Below are 21927 nucleotides of genomic sequence, written 5' to 3' on the forward strand. Positions count from 1 at the left end.
TAAAGATGGGAATCAGGGGTCCTGGTGTGGTGTGTAGGATAAGCATTAGACTGCTAATTGCAAGGTCATTGGCTCAGATCCACCCCACCAGTCACTCCTTGGAAACCCAATACAGGGTCACTATGAGTTGGAACCAACTAGATAGAACTTTGCAACAACAAACACCACAGTGAGAGGTAAGGAGGGAGGTTGGCTGTTAAAATGAGGAACTGACACTACCTTGGATACTTCCGGATTTTCAGCCACCATGTAAGTAAAACTGATGTTCACCAGATCTGTACCACTGCAGACACACATGATCCGCCCTTCCAGGTCATTTTCTGATTTTCCAACAGCTTCAAGAGCAGTCAGGATTTTGGGGTCCTGTACAAAGATTTCCAGTATAGGAAAGAGATGTTAGACCACAGAGGATAGTGGAAACATGGTAAAAAGAAATAACAGTATGACCTCTTAACATACATGAGGCATATTTCTCCTTTCTATCTAAAATTCTCAGGCATGCAGCATGATTATAAAACCTGTGGAGGTGAAATCTATAACTCTACATATTACTTAATATTGTTTTAATGAGAAAGATATTATAATATTATTGATTTAGAAAACTAGGTGTCAGGCCTTTCCTTCAATTTTGGTTCTAGTTCTGTGAGGTCCTGAACAATGGTAAATTGGATAGAAATTGTGTCCACACAGATGGAGGGGGTCCTCCCACTGCAGAGGACAGCTGTTGAGGATTCCCATAGAAGACTGGAACAAGTAGGACATCACAACTAACACTATCACAGGCTAGTCTCAAAAGTGATATTATATTTTTCCAGTAACCTGGATCACAAAGAGTGAATATTTTCATCTCTAGAAGTCTTGGCATCCTCCACCAGAATGAAGGCTGTGTACATTTACACGAATTAGCAAACACAATTGTGCCTCTGTTCTCCAACAAAACTCAGGACAAAATGCCAACATACAGTTATACAGAGAATTTAACTGATATATATATCTAAAACAAAATGATAAATGTATTTTTTTTTTTAACATCTAAAACCTGCAACACTATTAAGGAATAGGGAATAATACTGTGCCAGAATATTCTAAAAAGAAATGTATTTAACTTCATAGCACTACTATGCAAACAGTTTCTTATTCGAACAAATCAATCACTCTAAAGAAGGCTGATTTATGCACTGTCACTTTATTTTTTCTCTCTCTCTCAAAGGTAACTGAACCTTCAAGGTGAGCCAAGGTCTGCGTGCACAGGTGCACAAATATGGAACTACCTGAGCCATTTACATTTCCACATCAACCACAGACCAGGGTGAATCACTGTTTGCTCTAAAAAAAGGGATTGTCAAACTAATTTCTCAGTTAAGGGAATTATTTCTTTGCTGTTGGTCTACCCAATAGTCTTCATTTTCAATGACTCATAATACTTGTAAGACAGTTATCGATAATGCTAGACTGCATTAATCACTCAATAAATAGAGATGAGAGGATTTCTAAACCATATCTCTGTTTAGTTCACAGATTATGATTTTGGTGAAGTAACAGGCTATATAATTTCTGAGGGTCATTTCTAACCTAAGAAAATTTGTTTAAAAGAACAGTAAACATCAGTCACCCATACCTTTGGTATAGCTCCCAACCGAATACTGTTGATAAGGGAGCATTCTAGAACTTGTCCTTCCTGAAGGGAGAGAATGCAACACAGCAAGTAAGCTTAAATTCAGTCAAGCCTGTGGCACAAAGTGCTTAATGAACGTTTCTAATCATCAAGGCAATGCTGTTTAGAGTAGGGTGGAAGAGGTAGTGAAAAGAAAGTAACAACACTTTCCAACAATCAGAAATAATCAAGACCCAAAACATCCATTTAAATATATATAATTGATTGTAATTCTGAATAACTATTTTTAATGTTTATTTTACATATAATATCATTAATCATGTCTGTGTATCACTGAATATATACGCGTATATAAAATATTAAACAAGGATAATGTTAACTTACAATTTTCCTTTCTTAAGTCAATTCAAACTTCCATTAAGTGGATACAAAAGTCATGCATTAAAGTTTAAGTTTTGGGACATAACAAAATGAACATAGTCTTAACTCACCTTTAGACTTCAGCTTGAACAATTTCTTTTTCTAGAAACCACCTTAACCTCCAAGATTAAATCTGACATGCCTGTTTTAACTGCCTAATGTCTATACTTTTCTTTCACAACATTCAAAGGTGTAGAACTTAAAAAAAATTTCATTTTAAACATTTGACTTTGTTCCAAGACTGGAATCTTTGAGGACAAGGATGATTTTTTTTGGATTACCATCATATCCCCTGAGCCTGTCACATGGAAACATATTTTTTAAATCTTGATTGATTTAATTAATGAGCAGAGAAGAATCGATCTTGTTGAGAAATAAAGCAGCTTAAAACAGACAGCAGATATTCCTGTAACTTACCTTGCCTTCACTTCTCCAGGTCAGAAAGAAGCCAAATTCATCCACTTTGAAGAGGCAATTGGGTTCAAATACAAAGGATTCCTGTTAAAAAGAAATGTGTTGATCTGCATGACTCCCATCATTTTGGATATAATAAAAATGCAAATATATTTCACCTCTAAACAAGGAAAAATGGGAACTCATCCATCAGCATTTTAAATCTCATAACTATATTTCTTATATCATGGAAACTGTAGAATCAGTGCTGGACTTTGAACCACAAAGTCAGCAGTTCAAACCCACAAGCTGCTCCTTGGACATCCTATCCAGGATTGTTATGAGTTGGAACGGACTCAATGGCACTGAACAACAACAACCTTAGTTTTAGTATTGAAATACAAGAACATCTTCCTATAAGGCAGGCTTAAGAGCAAAATACAATGATATCCTCAAGATCATAAGAGAAGAATCTTCCCCTAAAATCTGGAAGAAGAACTTAAGAATTCCCATCTTACAGCCAACTGGTCTCCTTTCTCACAAGAAAAATCTACTCTCATCTGCTACCATGTCAAAATTCAGGCAACAATTTTTAAACTATCACTGAGGGTGTTTTTGGTTGTACAATTCAGCTATTCAGCCTGAAAGTTTCTGGAACTTTTGCTTTTATATCCAGCCTCATTTGATATTCTATAAACCAATACTTGCCTAGCACTTAGAACTACTCAATGTGTAGTTCTTAGGTCAGCAATACCAACGTCACACTGCAGCTTGACTGCATTGCAGAATCTAGGGTCCCCGCCCAAAGATGCCCTGGTGGTACAATGGTTAAATGCTCAGCTGCTAACAGAAAGGTCAAAAGATCCAAGAAGTATTATTATCATAAGTTAATCATGACCATATTAAACTTATTATCGTAAGTTAATAATGACCACATCTGTCATCTACAGATCAGCTCTTTGCTGACGTACTGAAAATGCTTGACCATAATAGTTCAAGAAAAAGACAGACTATATTGGATTTATGGAAAGGACTGGTATTTTGAACATGGAAACCACTAGACTCAATCAAGATTCCCAGGATTTTTGCGTAGAAACAGCTGCAGATTGTGGCTGTTCCAGAATCATGTAGAACGGACATCAACTAACTTAACAACATTAGACGTAGCACAGTAAAGAACTGCTATTGGTTTTATATGAGAGTGTTGTTCAGGTTTTATGTTCTGTTTTCTGGATGCAAGAAACGTTCCCCTTCTTTCTTGGAAATAGGTTTGGATTTTTTACTGCACATTTGGACTGGTTCTCGATACGCTATATTCAATTAATTAAGTAAGAGGAAAAATAAATATGAAAGAAATGCAAGATTGAGACCAGAAAAGAAACTTTAAAAATATTAAAAAGAATTAGGAGATGAGAAAAATCCTTTTCATTGAACATTTTATAGTAAGTTGTTGTAGTTGTTAAGTGCCATTGAGTCGGTTCTGACTTATAGTGACCCTATATAGGTTTCTGAGGAGAGGCTGGTGAGTTTCACCTGTTGATGTTGCAGTCCAGTGCTTATCCTATAGTGCCACCAGGACTCCTCAGTAAGTATAATGCTATTCATTACTGAAATAGTTGGTTTTTGCATTACTGGAAACCATCAGACTTTAAGTAGTTTGAGATATTGTAACTCTTGAGTTAGAAGTTGCTGTGAATAAAACTTGGCAAAGTTGCAAAGACCATAACTGGAGTCTAAAATCTGAGCTATGATTTTAGAAATTGAATAATATTCGATTTCCTGTAAGTCTTCCAAGGAGGAGGCGTTTGTACCTTACTAGATGAATATTGTGTTTCTATTAGTAGCATGAAATGAGGTTTTGTGAAATAAAGTAGATGTTAAGGCACATAAAAAGCAATTATTGATGTTGCTTGTGTTGTTGTTGTTGTCAAGTGCCACCAAGTCAGTTCTGAACCATAGTGACCCCACATAGGGTTTCCAAGGAATGGCTGGTGAACTTAAACCACTGTCCTTGCAGTTCAAACTAACCTTGCAGTCCAGTACATTATCCCATATGCCTTATGGGACTTGGTTACTTAGTTAAAATATCTATTTGTGGGCCATTTTATTCAATCCACCTGATATTGTTCTATTTCACAGTTCGTAATGTAGTGTCTAGGGACTTAAAGATTTGCAAGTGTTCATTCAAGGACTACAATTAGTCACTGTTCATTTGGGGCAGCAGAAGAAAGGAATATTCTAGACTGAAAAATGAGAGGAAATAGCCTTGTTGATGTGGCAGTCAAACGAGCTGCTTCTTTAATTATATCTATGTGTATGAAAAGGACAGGTCAGTGACTCTCCAAATTTACTTGCTGACAATTCCAACCTTTAAGAAATGACTTTAGAACAATGGACCAGATAGACAAGGTTGAGACATGAAAAAGTTAAGATGTTATCAAGATCCTGTTACTAAATTATTGACTGGGACTGATAAGAAGACTGGGAATGAATGATAAAGGTCTTACCTACCTTTATAAAAATATTGTCAATCTTTAATCCAATATCCTAAGGAATATCTTTCAGAGATGAGAGAAGTCTTTTCTGAACAAAAATTGGGCTCTTGAAACCTGCCTCATATAGCTCTAGGAGAACATATATAGTAGAACAGACATCAACTAAAGAACTCACTAGAAATTTGTTGGAAGGGAGTGTATCTAGTTCTCCTCATTAATCCATGTGCAATCAAATTACAGGAAGTTGAGAACTGGATTAGTTTGTCACAATTTAATAAGGTAAAAAATGCCTCCATGAAATTGTCAACCCTCTGAAGAACTGAAAATCATCTTAAAATGTTCTCGTGGCCAGAAGCAGACAACATTTGTAGGTAGACAGCTGATCTTAAGATACCATGACTCTTGCTGAACTTTGTGTGCTTTGCTTTATAATTGTAGCTATTACGTGACTGGAGTCCTGGTGTGGCCCTGTGGCTAATGTGTCAGACTGCAAAGTCATTTGAACTTCAAGGTCGGTGGTTCAAGCTCACCAGTTACTCCTTGGAAACCCTATACAGGGTTGCTATGGGTTGGAATCAACTCGACAGCACTTAACAACAACAACATTATGTGATTAACTCTGCTTCATATTTGTAGCTTTTTTTCTTAGTAGTTTCATTTAGAATGCAAGTTCCTTTGACTTCATTCTTCTATTTCTAGTAACTCTTTCTTATGATTTTATAAATAGAATAAAATTGGAGAAGAATATATTTATTAAATTGGGTAAATAAGTAGTAAGTGCCTGAAATGAATGCACTGGGCCACTGATTTGAGTATCTTTACTCATCATAATGGAACTATCGAATCCTTGTATGATACTGTAGGATAAACAGTGAACTGCTAACCATGGGGTCAGTGGCTCAAACTCACCAGCTGCGACTCAGAAACCCTACACAGGGTCTCTGTGAGTCAGAACCAACTTGATGGCACTAAATAATAACAATAGAGCCTTTAAAGTAGGCAGATCAAATGACATACTAAAACCCTAGCTTGTTGTTGTTAGGTGCCATCGAATCGGTACCAACTCATAGCGACCTTATGCACAGCAGAACGAAACACTGCCTGACCTGGACCAACCTCACTATCATTGCCATGCTTGAGCCCATTGATGCTGCCACTTTACCAATCTATCTCGCTGGGGGTCTTCCTCTTTTTCTCTGACCCTCCACCTTACCAAACATGATATCCTTCTCCAGCGACAGGTCCCTATCTAAGAAACCCAAATTAGGGTGGGTTTTTCACCAAGCCTTTCTACCCTGTTAAGGTGACCTTCAATTTGACAACCCAATTTGTAATTCATTTGCTTCTCGGATAACCACTGGACCGCTAAACATAAAACCAGTAGTCCAAACTCACCAGCAACCCTTCAGAAACCCTGTACAGGATCTCTATGAATCGGAACTGACTAGACAGCATTTAACAACAATGGCTCAAGTTGTTTATGACGTTGCTCAACAAAAATAATTAGAGTCTCTTGCTAAAGTTGAACTTACTAGATAATAGAATTCCCGTCAGTTTTACTTTAGCTTAACAAAGGGGAATTTGTACCATATCTAATATTTCTTGTTTTATTTGGTAAATATCACCAGAGAAATCGAATAAAATATCTGGAAAATTTGCCAGCATTTCATTTGGCTACATACTCCCAAAGTCTTACCCACCTTTTCGATATTTGTAACTGGTTCCAAAGGTGTTGGTTTTGGTTGTGCTCACGATTACAAATGACACTAATGATCACTATCACTATAATAATCTTTGTATGAATAATCAAATGTACCATAAAATGCTTATAGATATTTAATTCCACTGCTACTCCTTTGTCATGCAAAGAATTATGTATTTTGAATGAGCCAAAACTTTCAGAGGAGACTGATTTTGCATCTTGAATTAGCCTTAAAAAGCCAAACTGTTTTTCCAATGTGGCCCTGTTTCCAACACTAACTCAGATAGGAGCCAGCTCACCTTGAATATGCAACCTAATAGCATGGCAAGGTAATCAATCACTGATGACAACATAAAACTTCAGAGTGTCCAACTAAAGTCCTTAAGGAAGAAAGGTTACTCCTATGTGGGTAAGAGTGACCAGCACGCATAGTGCTGGCTTGATCAATAGGAGAGAATGTATAAGCACACCTCAAAGCTTGAGGCATTTAGCATAACTGAACTGGCTGACATAGGGCCTGATTAGACTCTATCTTACTTTTTTGACTCCATATTTTCTTTAGCCTTAGTTCTGTTTCTTATTTGAAGCTTGACTTTTGAAAAACTTTAAATGTTGTTGGGATCAGGAATGCAGTTACCATTAACATTGATTTGTTCTAAGAAATTTGCCACCCACTTCTCTTCCTTGTACAAATGGTTCTCAGAAAGAATGTTTACTCAGGCTTGCCCTAAGATATCTGTAGACGATAAGATGTTAAACTAATTCACACTTTATGGTTAGCTAAACAATGCTTAAAGGGTCTTGGAATTGTTTTGTGACTACTGAAGAATAATTTTGTAGCATTTTCTTTGTAAGTTTCTGAATTTTGTGCTTAAAACCTGAATTAATATTATTATTTTTCAAAGAGGGCATAGTTCATCTCATACACTTTTCATTTTCCCCAATTCAAATTGCTTTTATTCCTTCACCAAAACTCATTAACTCTGCTTTTAAAATTCCATATGGCTCTTTGACAAAACATATAACAAATAAAAATGGTTTTCCAAATTATCTTAAGCTGATCTGTCATTGAGTTCCTTGACTCATTAACTATAAATATTTTTGCTTCCTTCTCTGGCTCAGGTACTAGTACCTCTCAGGAGCTTGCAATCACCACTTTGAAATTTCAGTTCCTAGCCTCCCCGGTTTTAGACCACCACATCTAATATTTTGAGTCACTAGTTCTATGGTCCTGTGTTCTTGTGAGGTGCCATTAAGTTGGTTCTAACTCATGTACAACAGAAAAATCCTATGCACAACCGAATGAAACTCTGCCCGTTCCTGTACCATTATCTAACTTGAACATGCATATGAGGTGACTGAAAATAACATGGCTTGGGTCAGGTGCACCTTAGTCCTCAAACTGATCTCTTTGCTATTGAACACTTATTAAAGAGGTATTTTTCAGCAGATTTGCCTAATACAGTATGTCATTTGATGCCTTTTCTGCTGCTTCCAGAAATGTTGATGGCGGATCTAAGCAAAATGAAGTCTTTGACAACTTCAATCTATAGCCTTACTCTCCTATATTTATATAACTTCTTTGCAACCTTCTATTCATTAATCCTACCAACCTCACTATGCACCAGATTTATTCTTTTACTTCCATTCTTGTCTAGCTTTGTGCCATGGGCCAATATTGTAAGCATTCCCTCACAGACATCCTCCACTCTAATGTTACGTTTTGTTCATTAAAAAAAAAAAAAATCGTGTTTTCGTAACACATTGTTGTTGTTAAGTGCTGTTAAGCTGGTTCCGACTCCTAGTGACCATGTATAGTGTTTCTGAGGTGAATTTGAACCATCCTTGAGAGGAAAAAAATAAAATACCACCACAAAATTGAATTTCAAGCTTTAAATTTCAAAATATAAATTAAAGAGTTAATTTCAGTCTTATAAATCTTTCTTAATAGGTTGTCTAGTCTTAGATGGTTCCTTTTTTCCTCCTCAATCTCCTTCCTCTCATCCAACCAATGTTCTTCAAGGGGTAGAGAAGATATCGGACAGTATCGCCAACATTCTCTTGGCCTCCTTCTTCCATTCTAATAAAAGATGCTTACTTCAATCAAAGGTCAATTCCTCTAATTCTGATCTGGATTGAATCTTCTCTCACCAGCATAAGGACTTCAGTCCTTTGTCTATTGGTTATGAATCAGGCTGCAAATATCACGGTCAGTAGTTCGAAACTACCAGCTGCTCCATGAGAGAAGATCAGGCTTTCTGCTCCTGTAAAGATTTACAGCCTCAGAAACCCTGTACAGATTCGCTCTGAGTTGTAACTGACTCCACAGCACATAACAACAACAACCCAGCACATATCAGTTTTTTTCTGCTTTATTAGGTCATTCCTATCCTGGTGTGGCAATGTGGGCTAATGCATCCGACTGCAAAGTCGTCTGAATTGCCAGATTGGTGGCTCAAGCTCACCAGCTGCTCCTTGGGGTCACTATGGGTCGGAATTGACTCAAAGATACTTAACAACAATATCAGCATACAAATCAATTCTAGTTGTTTTCCTCCCTCATTCATCACTCCATCTCTCTGACCAATTTCAGGGCATAGTATTTTATTTATTTATTTATTGCTAACAAAGGAAGCTTTATTGTTTCCATTTGGTCCACAGCTTGGGAGAAAAGGGGCTCCAGGGTGGTAGTGATGCTGCCTCTGTGGCTGGAGGGCGACGTTCAGGTAGATGGTCTGAGGAGGGCTGAAGGCCCCTCACAGGTTTCTGGTCTCCACAGGCTCCTTCCTAGTCATGTTTGAGGGTGAGCCTCTAGAAGAAATATTCATCCAGCCCAGCCTGAGGGCCAGTCTCCCTGTGGAGCGTGGACAGGTGGTCACTCATCTCCTTGATAATTTTCACCTCCTTCTCAAGGAAATGGTCTTCCAGAAATTCTCAGAGATAGGGGTCTGTGTGGGTAGTAGCTATAGTGTGTGGATCCAGAAGAGACTGATTCAGGTTCTTCTCTAGGGTCAGGACAGCTTCCATGGCATCCAGGGTTCTTCTATACTCATCATGGGATGGCTTCTGCATGTACTGGAAGAGGGCGTAGCTGCTACACTGGTTTTGCAGTTTCAAGAGATGCTTGGTACCCCCAAACTTCTCTTTAGACAAGTTGCGGAAGAAGCGTCCCTTGCCTTCCAAGGCCACATCATAGTGATTAAATAGAAGTCCAGAGAGAGGTAGGTGTAAGAAGTCCACAGGTGCAGAATGACCAGGCAGTTGACCCCAACCACGGCTTCAATGGAATAATTCTGATGGATCTGAGAGCTCATAATTGGTCAAAGACTTGGGGTGAACCACACACACACACATAATGGTGTTTAGGTGGTTGTGGTAAACAGGGAATGGCCAAAAAGATGGTCTCAGAGAAGAAATTGCATCTAAAGAGGAGGAAGTGGTTCAAGGTTGGAGCTGGAGAGTCCCCAGATCTGTTCCGTCCAAATATTGTTGAAGGAAGAGACAGATCCAAGGGACCACCAGGTGAGCTTAGGGCATAGTATCTTGAAAAGTCTGTCCACACCACAGTCTCCATCAGTTCTCTTCCATACTGTGTTTGACTGATTCCACCTGGCATCCATTCTTATCATTCCCTGAAACTTAACTAGCAATGGTCACTATTATAGTTATGCTGCCAAATGCAGCGAATAGATTTCTTTTTCACCTGATTTGATCTCTTAGCATTTGACTATTCCCTCCTTCTAGAAACACTCTCCAATCTCAATATCCTGGCTTTGTTCTATTTCCTTAATCTCATTTCCTGCCTTTTCTTTCTGTACTCAACTTTTACATGTTCCCAGGACTTGGTTTGGGGAAATTTTCACTTCTATTGTGTTCCAAGATGTCACTCAGCACCATGGCTTTATGGGAGCAGAAAACCTCAACTTTCTTCCAGGAATCCCCTACTGGATTTGAATAGCTGACTTTGTGATTAGCAGCCCAATGCGTAACCCACTTTGCTACCAAGGCTCCTTATAAATGTTACTAACATCTACCGATTTATTAAAATAGAAAACCTGAATAGTCTTTGGCTTTTCCTGGTGCTCTCCACTTGCCTCCGTTAACAAATCCATTTCCATGACAGTTTCAGATATACCCACTGACCTCTATCTGCATCACCATTACCTTGATCCAAACCACCATCATTTCTCCCTAGTTTATTCTTCTTACTTTGACTCTTTCTTCCCTCAGCAGTCAACTTGACTCTTTAAACTTTTAATCAGCAAATGAGAGCCACTCAGTCAGTGGTTTCCCAGTGTATTTAGGATAAAACTCCAGGTCCTTTTCTATGGCCTAAAAGGCCCTGGATAACCTGGATCCTATAGACCTTTCTTATCTCACACCATTCTCCTTCTCACTGCAGCCATTTAACCGTTTTTCCTTGAATGTCTCACGCCTCTTCTGGCCTCAGGACCTTAGCACTTGCAGTTCTTCCTGCTCAGAATTCTCTTTCTCCTGCTCTCAGCATAGCTGCTCATCATTCTATAACTCTCGCATTAATCACCCCCTTTTAAAAGAGACTCTCCAGGACCTCCTTAAGTAGGTCTATCATTTACATCTCTATAACAATATCCTGAGAATTGCCCTTTAGGCATGTATTATGAGCTCATTTGCTTGTTTAGTGGACTGTTAACTGGCTTCCTCACCAGAATGCAACCTCTAACCTCCAAGACACAAAGCCTCTAGCTCATACCACACCAAAGGCACTTCTGAAACCATTTCTTGAACTAAAAACTGAATAGAAAATGTTGTTTCCAATAAAATATTTTACAGCCGGTCGCTATAGAAATCAAATAAGAAATTGCTCAAGTTGGGGAGGTTGGAGCAGGCCCCAAACCCATCCGGGTTATTCCTTCGAGAGCGACCTTGGGAGAGATGTGCAAGGGCACCACACTGAGGCAGTCTGCCTATAGGGCAGGCCACTTTTTTCTAATTCATAAAAATTAAACTCAGAAGTTGGGGGTGGTGTTGAGGCGTCTCTGGGAAATCCCTACTTGACCCAAAGCACCATTAGAATGACCTAGTAAGAAATAGTTTTCAAACTAGGGTAAGAAATCTGGGCAAGAAGAGGTGGGTGAAAAAGTAGAAGAGGAAAAGGTAGCGTTCCGAAGTGCTTGCCGGATGGTCCTTCACAGTTAGAATCGATGCCAATTTGGCTCTGTGCTCCCTAGGAATAACAAAAGCAAAAAGGAGGAAATGCAGTGGGGAAGATAAAAATGAATCAGCTACCAGGGGCACATGCAGTCTTTAAGATAACAACAGAACAGAAATATTCCAGGGGGAGGGGAGGGCAGGGTGCTCATAAAGAAATGCTGACTAATGCTGGAGAAAAAGCCCCACAAAAATATGATCATTAACTATAGCCGAAATGTTTTCAGACCAAATAGGTTCTAAACACCCATGAAAAATGAAAGCAGTTGAGAGGGTCATGTAGCCATCAGATGGAAAGAAACTCAAACACAACCTACTTAAGTATCTATTTATCTCTGACTAATGAAAAGGAAAAAGAGCTCTGGTAGCATAGTGGTTACGAATCGGATTGCTAATCTCAGTGTCGGCAGTTCAAAACTACCAGCTGTTCTGCGGGAGAAAGATGAGGCTTTCTGCTCTCGTAAAGATTTGCAGCCTCGGAAACCCTGTGCAGGGTCACTATGAGTCAGAACCGACTCCACGGTACTCAACAACAACAATGAAGAGGAAAGGAGCTCTGGTAGCATAGTGGTTATGAATCGGGCTGCGAACCTCAAGGTCAGCAGTTCAAAACTACCAGCTGCTCCGCGGGAGAAAGATGAGGCTTTCTGCTCCCATAAAGATTTACAGCCTTGGAAACCACTGTTCAGGGTCACTATGGGTCAGAACCGACTCGATGGCACTTAACAACAACAACAACAATGAGGAGGAGGATCTGACCTGACCCTCTGGTGAGGAAAGACTCACCATCTCAGTGATTTTTCTTCTTTCCCTAATAGCAGTTTTAAATATCACAGTGGTAGCAACTGACCAGAACTTGGACTATAGCCCCGGTATACAGACACAGGTAATAATATCCTTAATCACATCGTCTGGAAAATTCCTCTACAGATTTGGGCACTGCAGGAGGACTTCATAAAAGGAAGCTGGGTTCTTTCTCCTTTATAAATGTGTTTGTTTTGTAATTGACAAATGGTAAAGAACTCTCTAGTCAGGAAGTAAACCCTAGTAGAACTTTTTCCAGGGGCCTAGAATTTCATCTCTTCTATGACTCAGTCAAGATTTGTCATAGTCACACTTTAAAGCACAAAGAGGTGTTATTAATCCAGCCCAGTTCTTTCCTCAGGCCACTCAGGAGATGGATGGAAAGGAAGCTTCTGAACAAGTTGGGAGCAGCAGATATTTTGTTTGAGGGAGACAAGAAAAATCCCTTCTGCTAGAGTAACAATTGCTCGATGCAAATTCTGGCTCAAAGATCTCTGCACCAAGGGTTTGTGTCATGAATGGCTTCCAGAGATACTGCTCCCATTTTATCCAGGATAGATGAAAATATATATGTATATATTAAAATAATGTTGTAGCTCAACATTATTTTGACGTAGAATTTCCCGACGTATGCTATTTAAACATTATTCTGTTTACAGCCTATCTTTCAAAGATCCAAACTACTTTTTAATTGACGTAAATTAAAATATTTCCTTTATTTCAATTTAAAATACTATTATAAATGTTAAGCAAAATTCGATCCTCTTTGTGCTAATAAGGAATGGCAGAAGACTGAGCAGGCTGAATACTTGAATTAGAGAAGGAAGGAAGATTTGGGCATGGATTCTATAGGATAAGTAGTTGTTTTCATTTAAATTTTGATTTTTGGTTATTTTTTTATATTTTTCCTTACCTTCTCTCCTACCATGATTACCCATGTTAACTGTGAATGACTATAGTTTTCAACTGTGGGGTTTAGCATCATCAAATGTATCATGTTGATCCCATAAGTTTCAGAAGCAGATTGCTAGGACTGTCTTCCGAGGTGCCTCTGGGTGGGTTTGAACCACCAACCTATCATTAGTAAGCAAGCGATTAACCATGTGCACCACTTAGGGACTCCTACTACCAGCTTGGAAACCCTATTCAGGGTCACTATGGGTCAGAATCGACTAGAGGGCACTTAACAACAACAACAACAACAATAAAAACATTAACTATGCAAACATTGATTATGCAGGGGCTGTGGTAGTGTAGTGCTTATGAATTGGGCTGCAAACCATAAGGTCAGCAGTTCGAAACTACCAACTGCTCCACGGGAGAAAGATGAGGCTTTCTGCTCCTGTGAAGATTTACAGCCTCGGAAACCCTGTACAGGGTCGCTATGGGTCGGAACCGACTCGACGGCACTTAACAACAACAATTCTGTTCTTATATCTGGACAGGAGGGTTAATGTATGCTGCTGTTGTTTAGTGCAGAGGTGTGGATTCCGGCTCATAGCAACCCTGTATAGGGTTTCCAAGGAGCAGCTGGTGGATTTGAACTGCCATCGGTCTTGCAGTTCAAACTGACCTTGCAGTCCAGCACCTTAACCCACAGAGCCACACTAGGATTCTGAAATGAAGTGAGGGATATTCACTTTCCATTCTAAGTCATGTACTTTGGAGAAAGGAACTTCACAGATGGTCACAATCTGCAATAGTTTTGGTGTCCAGGGATTGTAGTTCCTGCATTTGAATGCTAGCCTCCCCAGCAGGCTTTTGTGGGAAAACGTGGTCATGTTACCTAATCTTATCAAGCTTCAGTTTTCTCGCTTGTAAAATGGGAAAGCTGACACTAATCTCACAGGGATCCCAAAGAATTAAAAATGAAATCATCTAAGTGCTTCGAACAAGGAATGGCAGTAATTAGAAGAAATGCTGTTGTTGTTATGTGCCATGGAGTCAGTTCTGACTCATAGCGACCCTGTACAGGGTTTCCGAGACAAAAATGGTTACCACTAAATTTAGGGCTATCGTGTAAGACATTTCACATATCTCAAGATTTTCAACTTGCACTGCACATCATGGTAACCATGAGCCACAGGAGCTATGAAGCACTTGGAAAATGGTAGTGTTTGTTGTAATTCATTTTTATTTTAAAAAGATACATGTGGTAGTGGTGACCATATAAGGAAATGCAGTTTTAGAAATAAGGAGAGAAAAGCCACAGTTGATAATTAACCAACCAGGGAGTCAACCCAGTTCCTCTGATTCCAAAGCCCTTGCCTGTTCTACTCTGTTGTTTGAGAAGATTCCCCCTCTTGCCTCTCACCAAAGGATTGTGGATGAGGAATAAAGGAAAAACCTCTGCATAGGCTCCACACCTTTGGGTACACACTGAACTCATCCTCCTTGCTTCATGGTTTAATAAGAGCTGGATGGAAGCTGAAAGGATGTTGTTAAGGTTACCAAGGAGACAGGGCTTAGGACGAGTCCACTGGGGGCCAATTAAACTTAACCAGATTATAAGGCGCTGTTGTATTGGACTGCGAACCACAAAGTTAGTAGCTCAAACCCACCAGCTGCTCCTCAGAAACCCTGTACAAGGTCACTATGAGGTGAAATCGACTTGATAGTACATAACAACAAAAAGGAAAGCACTATGGCTCTGTAGGATAAGTACTGGACTGCTAACCACAGGTTGGAGGTTCAAGCCTACCAACTGCTCATTGGGAGAAAGATGAGGCTTCTGCAAAGATTTGCAGCCTTGGAAACCTTATACAGGTTTGCTATGAGTTGGAGGCAACTTGGTGGCACTTAACTACCAAAAAGGACCTCACAAACCCTGAGGCTCCTGGGTGTGGACTTCACAGTGGGGCTGTAGGTGGAATTGGGATGAAGGTAACCAAGAGATCAGGCTTTCTACCAGATCCTCAAGCTCAAAACCCAACTGACACCTTCTGGCTTGTTTGTTTCATCTCTGTATTCCAGATACAATGACCCTATATGATTCTGTAGGTTAAGTACTGTATAATAAACCCTTTTTCATTCTGCCCAAACATTTCCTCTATCAGATAGTTTTACTTTTCCAAGTTAAAACTAAAGCTCTCAGTGATGGTACTCTGCTGTCAAAATGATTTATGGATTACTGTAACAGACGTGTGGCTGCTGGCATAGCACTGTGCGTTAATGTACTGCAAAGTCAGTTTCAACCACAAGGTCAGCTGTTCAAGCTCACCAGCTGCTCCTTAGAAGCCCTATACAGGGTCTCTGTGGGTCGGAGTTGACTTAACAGCACTTAACAGCAACATAAAAGATGTGTGGGGTCCTGGTGTGATGCTATAGGACATACAGTTTTAGTTTCTTCATGAGGAAACTCAATGTCTATGACTATTCAAATCCTATTGCTTCTGTCACCACTATAACTATTAGTAATAGCTAAAACTCCCAGGGTTTGTGAAGTGCCACGTAATGACTGATCCAGGCACTTTATAAGCATTAACTTATTAACCTCACAATATTCCTATGAGGGAGGTGCTATGAATATTTCCATTACACAGATGAAGACACTGAGGCATGGTGATTAAGTGTCCTCCCCTTCATCACAGAGGCAGAGCTGAGATTGTTGGCTATATGAAGCACATATTTGAATCCCAGCTGCTTTGAAGCTGGTAAGCAACAGAGTAACATTATTATGGAGTGAGCACAGGTGAATGTGTAATAATCATATTTGAAGAAGACTTTGCTGTTCTGCATACCAGTAACTCTGAACATCATTAAGGGTTAGGGGAGCCTCTGAAATGTAGTTCCAAATTTTTGTTTCTATAGGTTTTGTGAAGGACTTAAGTGCAGGTTCATTGTGAATCCCATAAAATGTATGAATGCATTCTGTCAGTACAAGGGGGCTTCAAAAAATTCATGGAAAATATCCATCAGCTTTTAAATAACTTTTCCATGAACTTTTTTTGAAGCCCCCTCATATTATAAACTTGTTGTAGGAAAGGGGAGAAAAAGCAGAAATAGCAGAAAAGCATAAGCCATCAAACCACAGTTTTTATTTCCTTCTCTTTTCCTGGGTCTGTCTGGCTCTGGGGTTGAAAGTCCTGCCCTGGGCCACCCTGACAGGGCAGATCACACTCTCCTGTGGCCAGAGTGAAACCACATGCCTTAAGTAGTACGGTTTAAAGGTGAGAATACTGCTGTTTATCTTGCACTCTAAATTCCATAGGACAGAGATGAAAATGTCTCTCAGTAACAAACCTTGAGTATTTAAAGTATGCGTCTCAGCACATCCGTACATACAACCTTACTTTTGAGACAAGTGGAAAGAGGAAATCCACTCATTTAGTTTCATTTCTACCTAGGAAATGTAGGGAATCATCATCCACGTTATGTGTGGCCTAGTTTAGACTCATTGATGAAGGTTACTGAAAAGCAATACATGTGAAAGAAACACAATCTCTTTACTGATTTTTCATGTTATGTTTCAAAAAGAAACTGAGAGTTGGCCTGATGGTACTTAGTAAGGTTTTTAAATTGTCCTCTGTAAGAATTAGGTCAACGTGACTATGATTAAAATCTGGGGAAGTTAGGAAATGCTAGTGTCTCACTGTTGACTCCCTGCTTGCTCATCAAGAGCTATGAATTTATACTATGTCTAATACTTCAAGATGAAGATGTTAAATCTTTTGAAGTAATTTACAAGGTCTGCCACTCTGCGATGGTAAGCTCTCTGAGTCTGCCTTTTTTCAGCCTTCTCTCTTCCTGAAGCATCTTTGATACGGGCATTTTGAGGCCGAATGTAGATGAAGTGAGTGGATTTTCATGTGGTAGCAAGACACTGGAAAAAGCCTTCCTGAATCTTGCCTGAGAACATTTAAAAAATGTTCTAGGAAATTCACCAACTGTCTCTCTCTATTGTCAGAAGGATGAAGAACATCAGCAAAACATGTCATTAGGAGGAGTGCATGGTCATTCAAAGAAGCTTTTATGGGCAGGGAAAAGTGTTACATTAGTCAAAACAAAATATTCTTTAGCAATTAAATAAAAATTAAAGAGGACCAGCTGACTTAGAGCCAGGGAGTCAAATAAACAGATTTTGTTTCTGGAAATATATCCTCATACTAAATATTATGCATGTATATGTCATCTACCCTCCATCCAAATTCAAAGAATATGAGTTGGCTTTTTCAGAGATGCTTGGCACATGACTAGAAGTTGGTAACTCATTTTTACTAAAGTATGTACTATTAAAAACACAAGCATTGGACTGCTTAGTCGCAAGGTCAGAGGTTCACACCCACCAATTGTTTCTCAGAAACCCTACATAGGGCCACTATGAGTCGGAACAGACTCAATAGTACTTAACAACAAAAGATGCAGAAAAATAAATTACATTGACCAGGTGACTCAAATGCAGTGACATAGAAGGGATATCTGAAAAGACAAGTCTTGGAATGAACGTTTTCTGCATCAAGGTGGAGGAGGCCCGATGGTGTATTGGTTAAAGCACTAACTGAAAGTTGGGTAATTTGAATCCACCAGTCTCTCTACAGGAGAATGATGTGGCTGTCTCCCTACTTCCATAAAGATTTACAACCTTGGAAATTCTATGGGACACTTCTATTCTGTTCTATAAGACCACTATGAGTCAGAATCAACTCAGTAGCAGTGGGTTTGATTTTGGGTTTATATGAAGATGACAGACAATGTTGGCTAGAGTCACTGAAAGGAAAAGAATCGCAAATGGCTTTCATGGAATTTCTCTTTGACTGTAGCATTTTCCACTTAAATAATCCAGTTTGTAAAATTCTTTTCTTCACAATGAGTACTTGATGTCACTCCCTTCCCACTTTTGTATTCGGAAACAGATTACATTTGCCCTTCAAAATACATAGTTCCCAGTGGCTCCCTGGGCCAGTGCTGGCTCTCTCGGTTTTACTGCATCTGAAAGGAGTTCAGAAGTTACTGGAACATGCATGCAGGGAAAAGCAGTACCACCTAGAGAATGCTGTAATGAGCATAGAATCGGTGTCAGAAAATGGTCGCAGGGGTCCACAGGCTTAGCAGGAGTTCTCCCTGCACTTGCGGTGTTATCAGTTGGATCTCTAGGAAGGAGATCCTGAGACAGAATTGGAAACGCAAGATATTAGCCAAAACTTCTATGAAAGAGAGTTGGGAAAGGGAGAGGCTCCTAAGGAATGCCTTCAGACCATGATGCAGGGCTAACATCTGGTAAAACAGAAGAAAGATGAGTCAGTCAGCTTCTAAGACTCCAGCCTTGGAATACATAGAGGGCAGGTCCACTGTGTCCTATAGGGTCCTACATGTCAGACTCGACTTGATGGCAAAGAGTTTTTTAAGCTGTGGCTCAGTAGTTTATGACTGGCTCATTGTCCTAGCTCTTGGGTAGCAAAGCCAAAATTGAATTTACTTTTGCTGAACTTTGAAACCCGTGTGCTTAACCAATTATCTGTATTACAAGTTTTTGGAAAGGGCTCTTTGGCAAATATTTACCCTAAATACCATTTAGTACAAAAGCCCTTTGTTTATTTGCAAATAATTTCTTGACAACTTGGCTGGGGTGAACAACCAAAGCACAGGCTTCTTTTTATATCCCGCCAAAGTTCAGAAGATCACCTGCCCTTTTAGGTTCTTCTTGTTATTGTGTGTCGTCGAGTCAGTTCTGACTCATAGCAACCCTGTGTAGGGTTTGAGAGGAGTGCCTGCTGAGATTGAAACACCGACCTTGCAGTTCAAATCGACCTTGAGGTAGAGTGCTTATCCTACAGAGCCACACAACAGAAGAGCACCCAAGGCACCAGCAAACCTGTCCTCTTAACAGAAAGTGTACACCTGCCAGATCCCTGGAACTTATACTGGGCTAGTCCATTAGATGCTTTTGATAAGGCAAAATTTCACAGCAATCACTTACTACTTAAAGCTTTTTGAAAATGTACGTCAGCAGTTCAAACTCACCAGTAATTCTTAGAAACCCTATATAGGGGTGACTCTGAGTTTCTGTTTTTAGAGAGGTGAATCATATTAGACTGACAGCAAGAAGAGGTGATTTTACTACAGCTCTTCCATATGCCGGGCACACAGAGATAAGCACTTCACAATTTAAAGATCTAAATATTTTTAAGGATTAAATGAGCTGATTTTCAACATTTTACAGATGAAGAAAGGGAAGCTTCCATAAGTTAATAATAAATTACCTAGGGTCCAACATGTAGTTATTGATGGAACTACATTTCAGAACTGATAGTTGGTTCCAACTCATAGCGACCCTATGTAGGGTTTCTGAGGAGCAGCTGGTGGGCTTGAACTGCCTACCTTGTGATCACAGTCCAATGCTGATCCTACAGCACCACACCATAAGTCCAATAAAGAGTGATTGTTGTTGTAAAGTGCCATCAAGTCAGTTCTGACCCATAGCGACCCTGTATAGAGTTTTAAAGGAGTGGCTGGTGAGTTTGAAAAGCCGACCTTGCAGCGCCACATCAGGACTCCAATTACATATATATATATACATTATATATATATATATATGGAGCTCTGGTAGCGTAGTGGTTATGAATCGGGCTGCAAACCGCAAGGTCAGATGTTCAAAACTACCAGCTGTTCCGCAGGAGTAAGATGAGGCTTTCTGCTCCCGTAAAGATTTACAGCCTTGGAAATCCTGTACAGGGTCGCTATGAGTCGGAACCAACTCCATGGCACATAACAATAACATGTATATGCATATTATTATTTAATTTACTATGAGTGATTGAAAATCTTTTTTGCAGATGTTTCTACTATAAACACTAAACAGCAGCCTTTCTAAAAATCACCCCAAAACAGTAACATGAACAAAAAATAGTTCCTCATAATTTTTGGGAACAGGTCATTCACTCACATTATATTACATCTTTTAGAGAAATGCAATTTTATTATTCAAGAGCAGCTTTCAAAAATATTCACTTGGAAATACGCTTCATCATCCATTTTACTGTTCATTTGGTGACAGTTGGAGGAGTTCTATTATTTTGATGGCTAGGCCGAATGCATTATTTTTGTTGTTGTTAAGTGCCATTGAGTTAGTTCTGACTTATAGCAACCTTCTAGAGGGTTTCTGAGGAGCGGCTGGTGGATTTGAACCGCCGATCTTGCAGGTAGCAGCCCAGTGCCAAAGTACAATTCAAAAAAAATGTGCAGAGCAAGTAGAGCAGGGTTGTCCTTCTAGGCATCTTCACCACAACCCTGGAGATTCACAAGGCTACACTCATCAATCCTAATTAAAAACATACCCCAAACCTCCCTCTAAGACTGAAACTCAAAGGGAACACATGAGCAGGCATGTAAGCTTGCTGACGACCACACTGGTCTACTGGTGGGAGGAAAGGCAGCAATGAAGAAACGGGCTGAGTCCAACCACACTGCATAGACTATCATTAACCTGGAGACGAGAGAGAGAAGAGGACGGGCTGGTTGGTCCAAAGTATGGTGAGACCTGGGACACCTGAGCCCATGGACAAGGACATAGCCACAGAGGGCTAGAGCTGAGAGTGAAGCATCCAGCTGATACTGAGTGAGAGGAGGCACACAAGAACACCCAAAGTTACAGATAGTATCCACTTGTCCTACTCTTGATAGCTTGATAATCAGATCTCAACTAGAGGAAGATAAAAACAAAACAAAACCGTTTATGAGGAAAGAAACTCAGGTAAATTGCTACAATTTGATGAACTTAACCTGTATTCATGGAGATAGTAACTCAAAATACCAACAGAGAGGGAAGGAGTCTTTACATCAAGTATCATTGTTATCCCCTCTGTACACAGGGCAGATAGGGATGGGCAACTTAGACATTGGCTACCTAAAATGAGGGGGTGATAAAGGCACAAAGTGACTGGCTTACAAGGTTTCGAGTGGATGTTTAATTTAATAGTGTGTGGGGGAAGAAAAAGTCAACACTGAATAGTCTTCATCTTGTCTAGATGGGTCTAGTTAAAAGAGATGGGGATGAGATTCGGAAGATTCAATAGTGAGTAACTGTTATCATGACTAATTGTGACTGTCACAATTGTAAAGGTAGAAGTTTTGTAACAAAAAATGGGGAGTAGTTAATCTTACAGTCTAGAAACAAAGGACCCTAGGACCATCGAGGGAGAAAAGCACAAGTGGAATGAGGGACCTTACCCAGAGAGGCAGCAATACCAGAGGTGGAGGCAGAGATGGGGACATGGAGAGGAGGAGGGGCTGAGGACTCTAGATTCATGGGAAGAGAGAGACTGAGAGCTGGTAGCCAGGAGGCAGACTTGCAGAATGTACCCTTTAGTGGT

The 21927-nt window shown here is 39.8% G+C and overlaps 1 protein-coding gene across 1 annotated transcript in view; it reads right to left on the minus strand.

The window, feature by feature from the left end:
• PLCB4 (phospholipase C, beta 4) overlaps window positions 1-21927 on the minus strand; it is a 206198-nt gene that overhangs the window by 158900 nt on the left and 25371 nt on the right. The window contains exons 2-4 of the mRNA XM_006870417.1: window positions 2453-2533; window positions 1619-1678; window positions 220-363 (exon numbers count right to left, since the gene is read on the minus strand). Coding sequence (XP_006870479.1) covers window positions 220-363; window positions 1619-1678; window positions 2453-2533 — 285 coding nt within the window. The remainder of the gene's footprint in view (window positions 1-219; window positions 364-1618; window positions 1679-2452; window positions 2534-21927) is intronic.

The sequence above is a fragment of the Chrysochloris asiatica genome, unplaced genomic scaffold (assembly GCF_000296735.1).
Source record: "Chrysochloris asiatica unplaced genomic scaffold, ChrAsi1.0 scaffold00141, whole genome shotgun sequence".
Lineage (NCBI taxonomy): Eukaryota > Metazoa > Chordata > Mammalia > Afrosoricida > Chrysochloridae > Chrysochloris > Chrysochloris asiatica.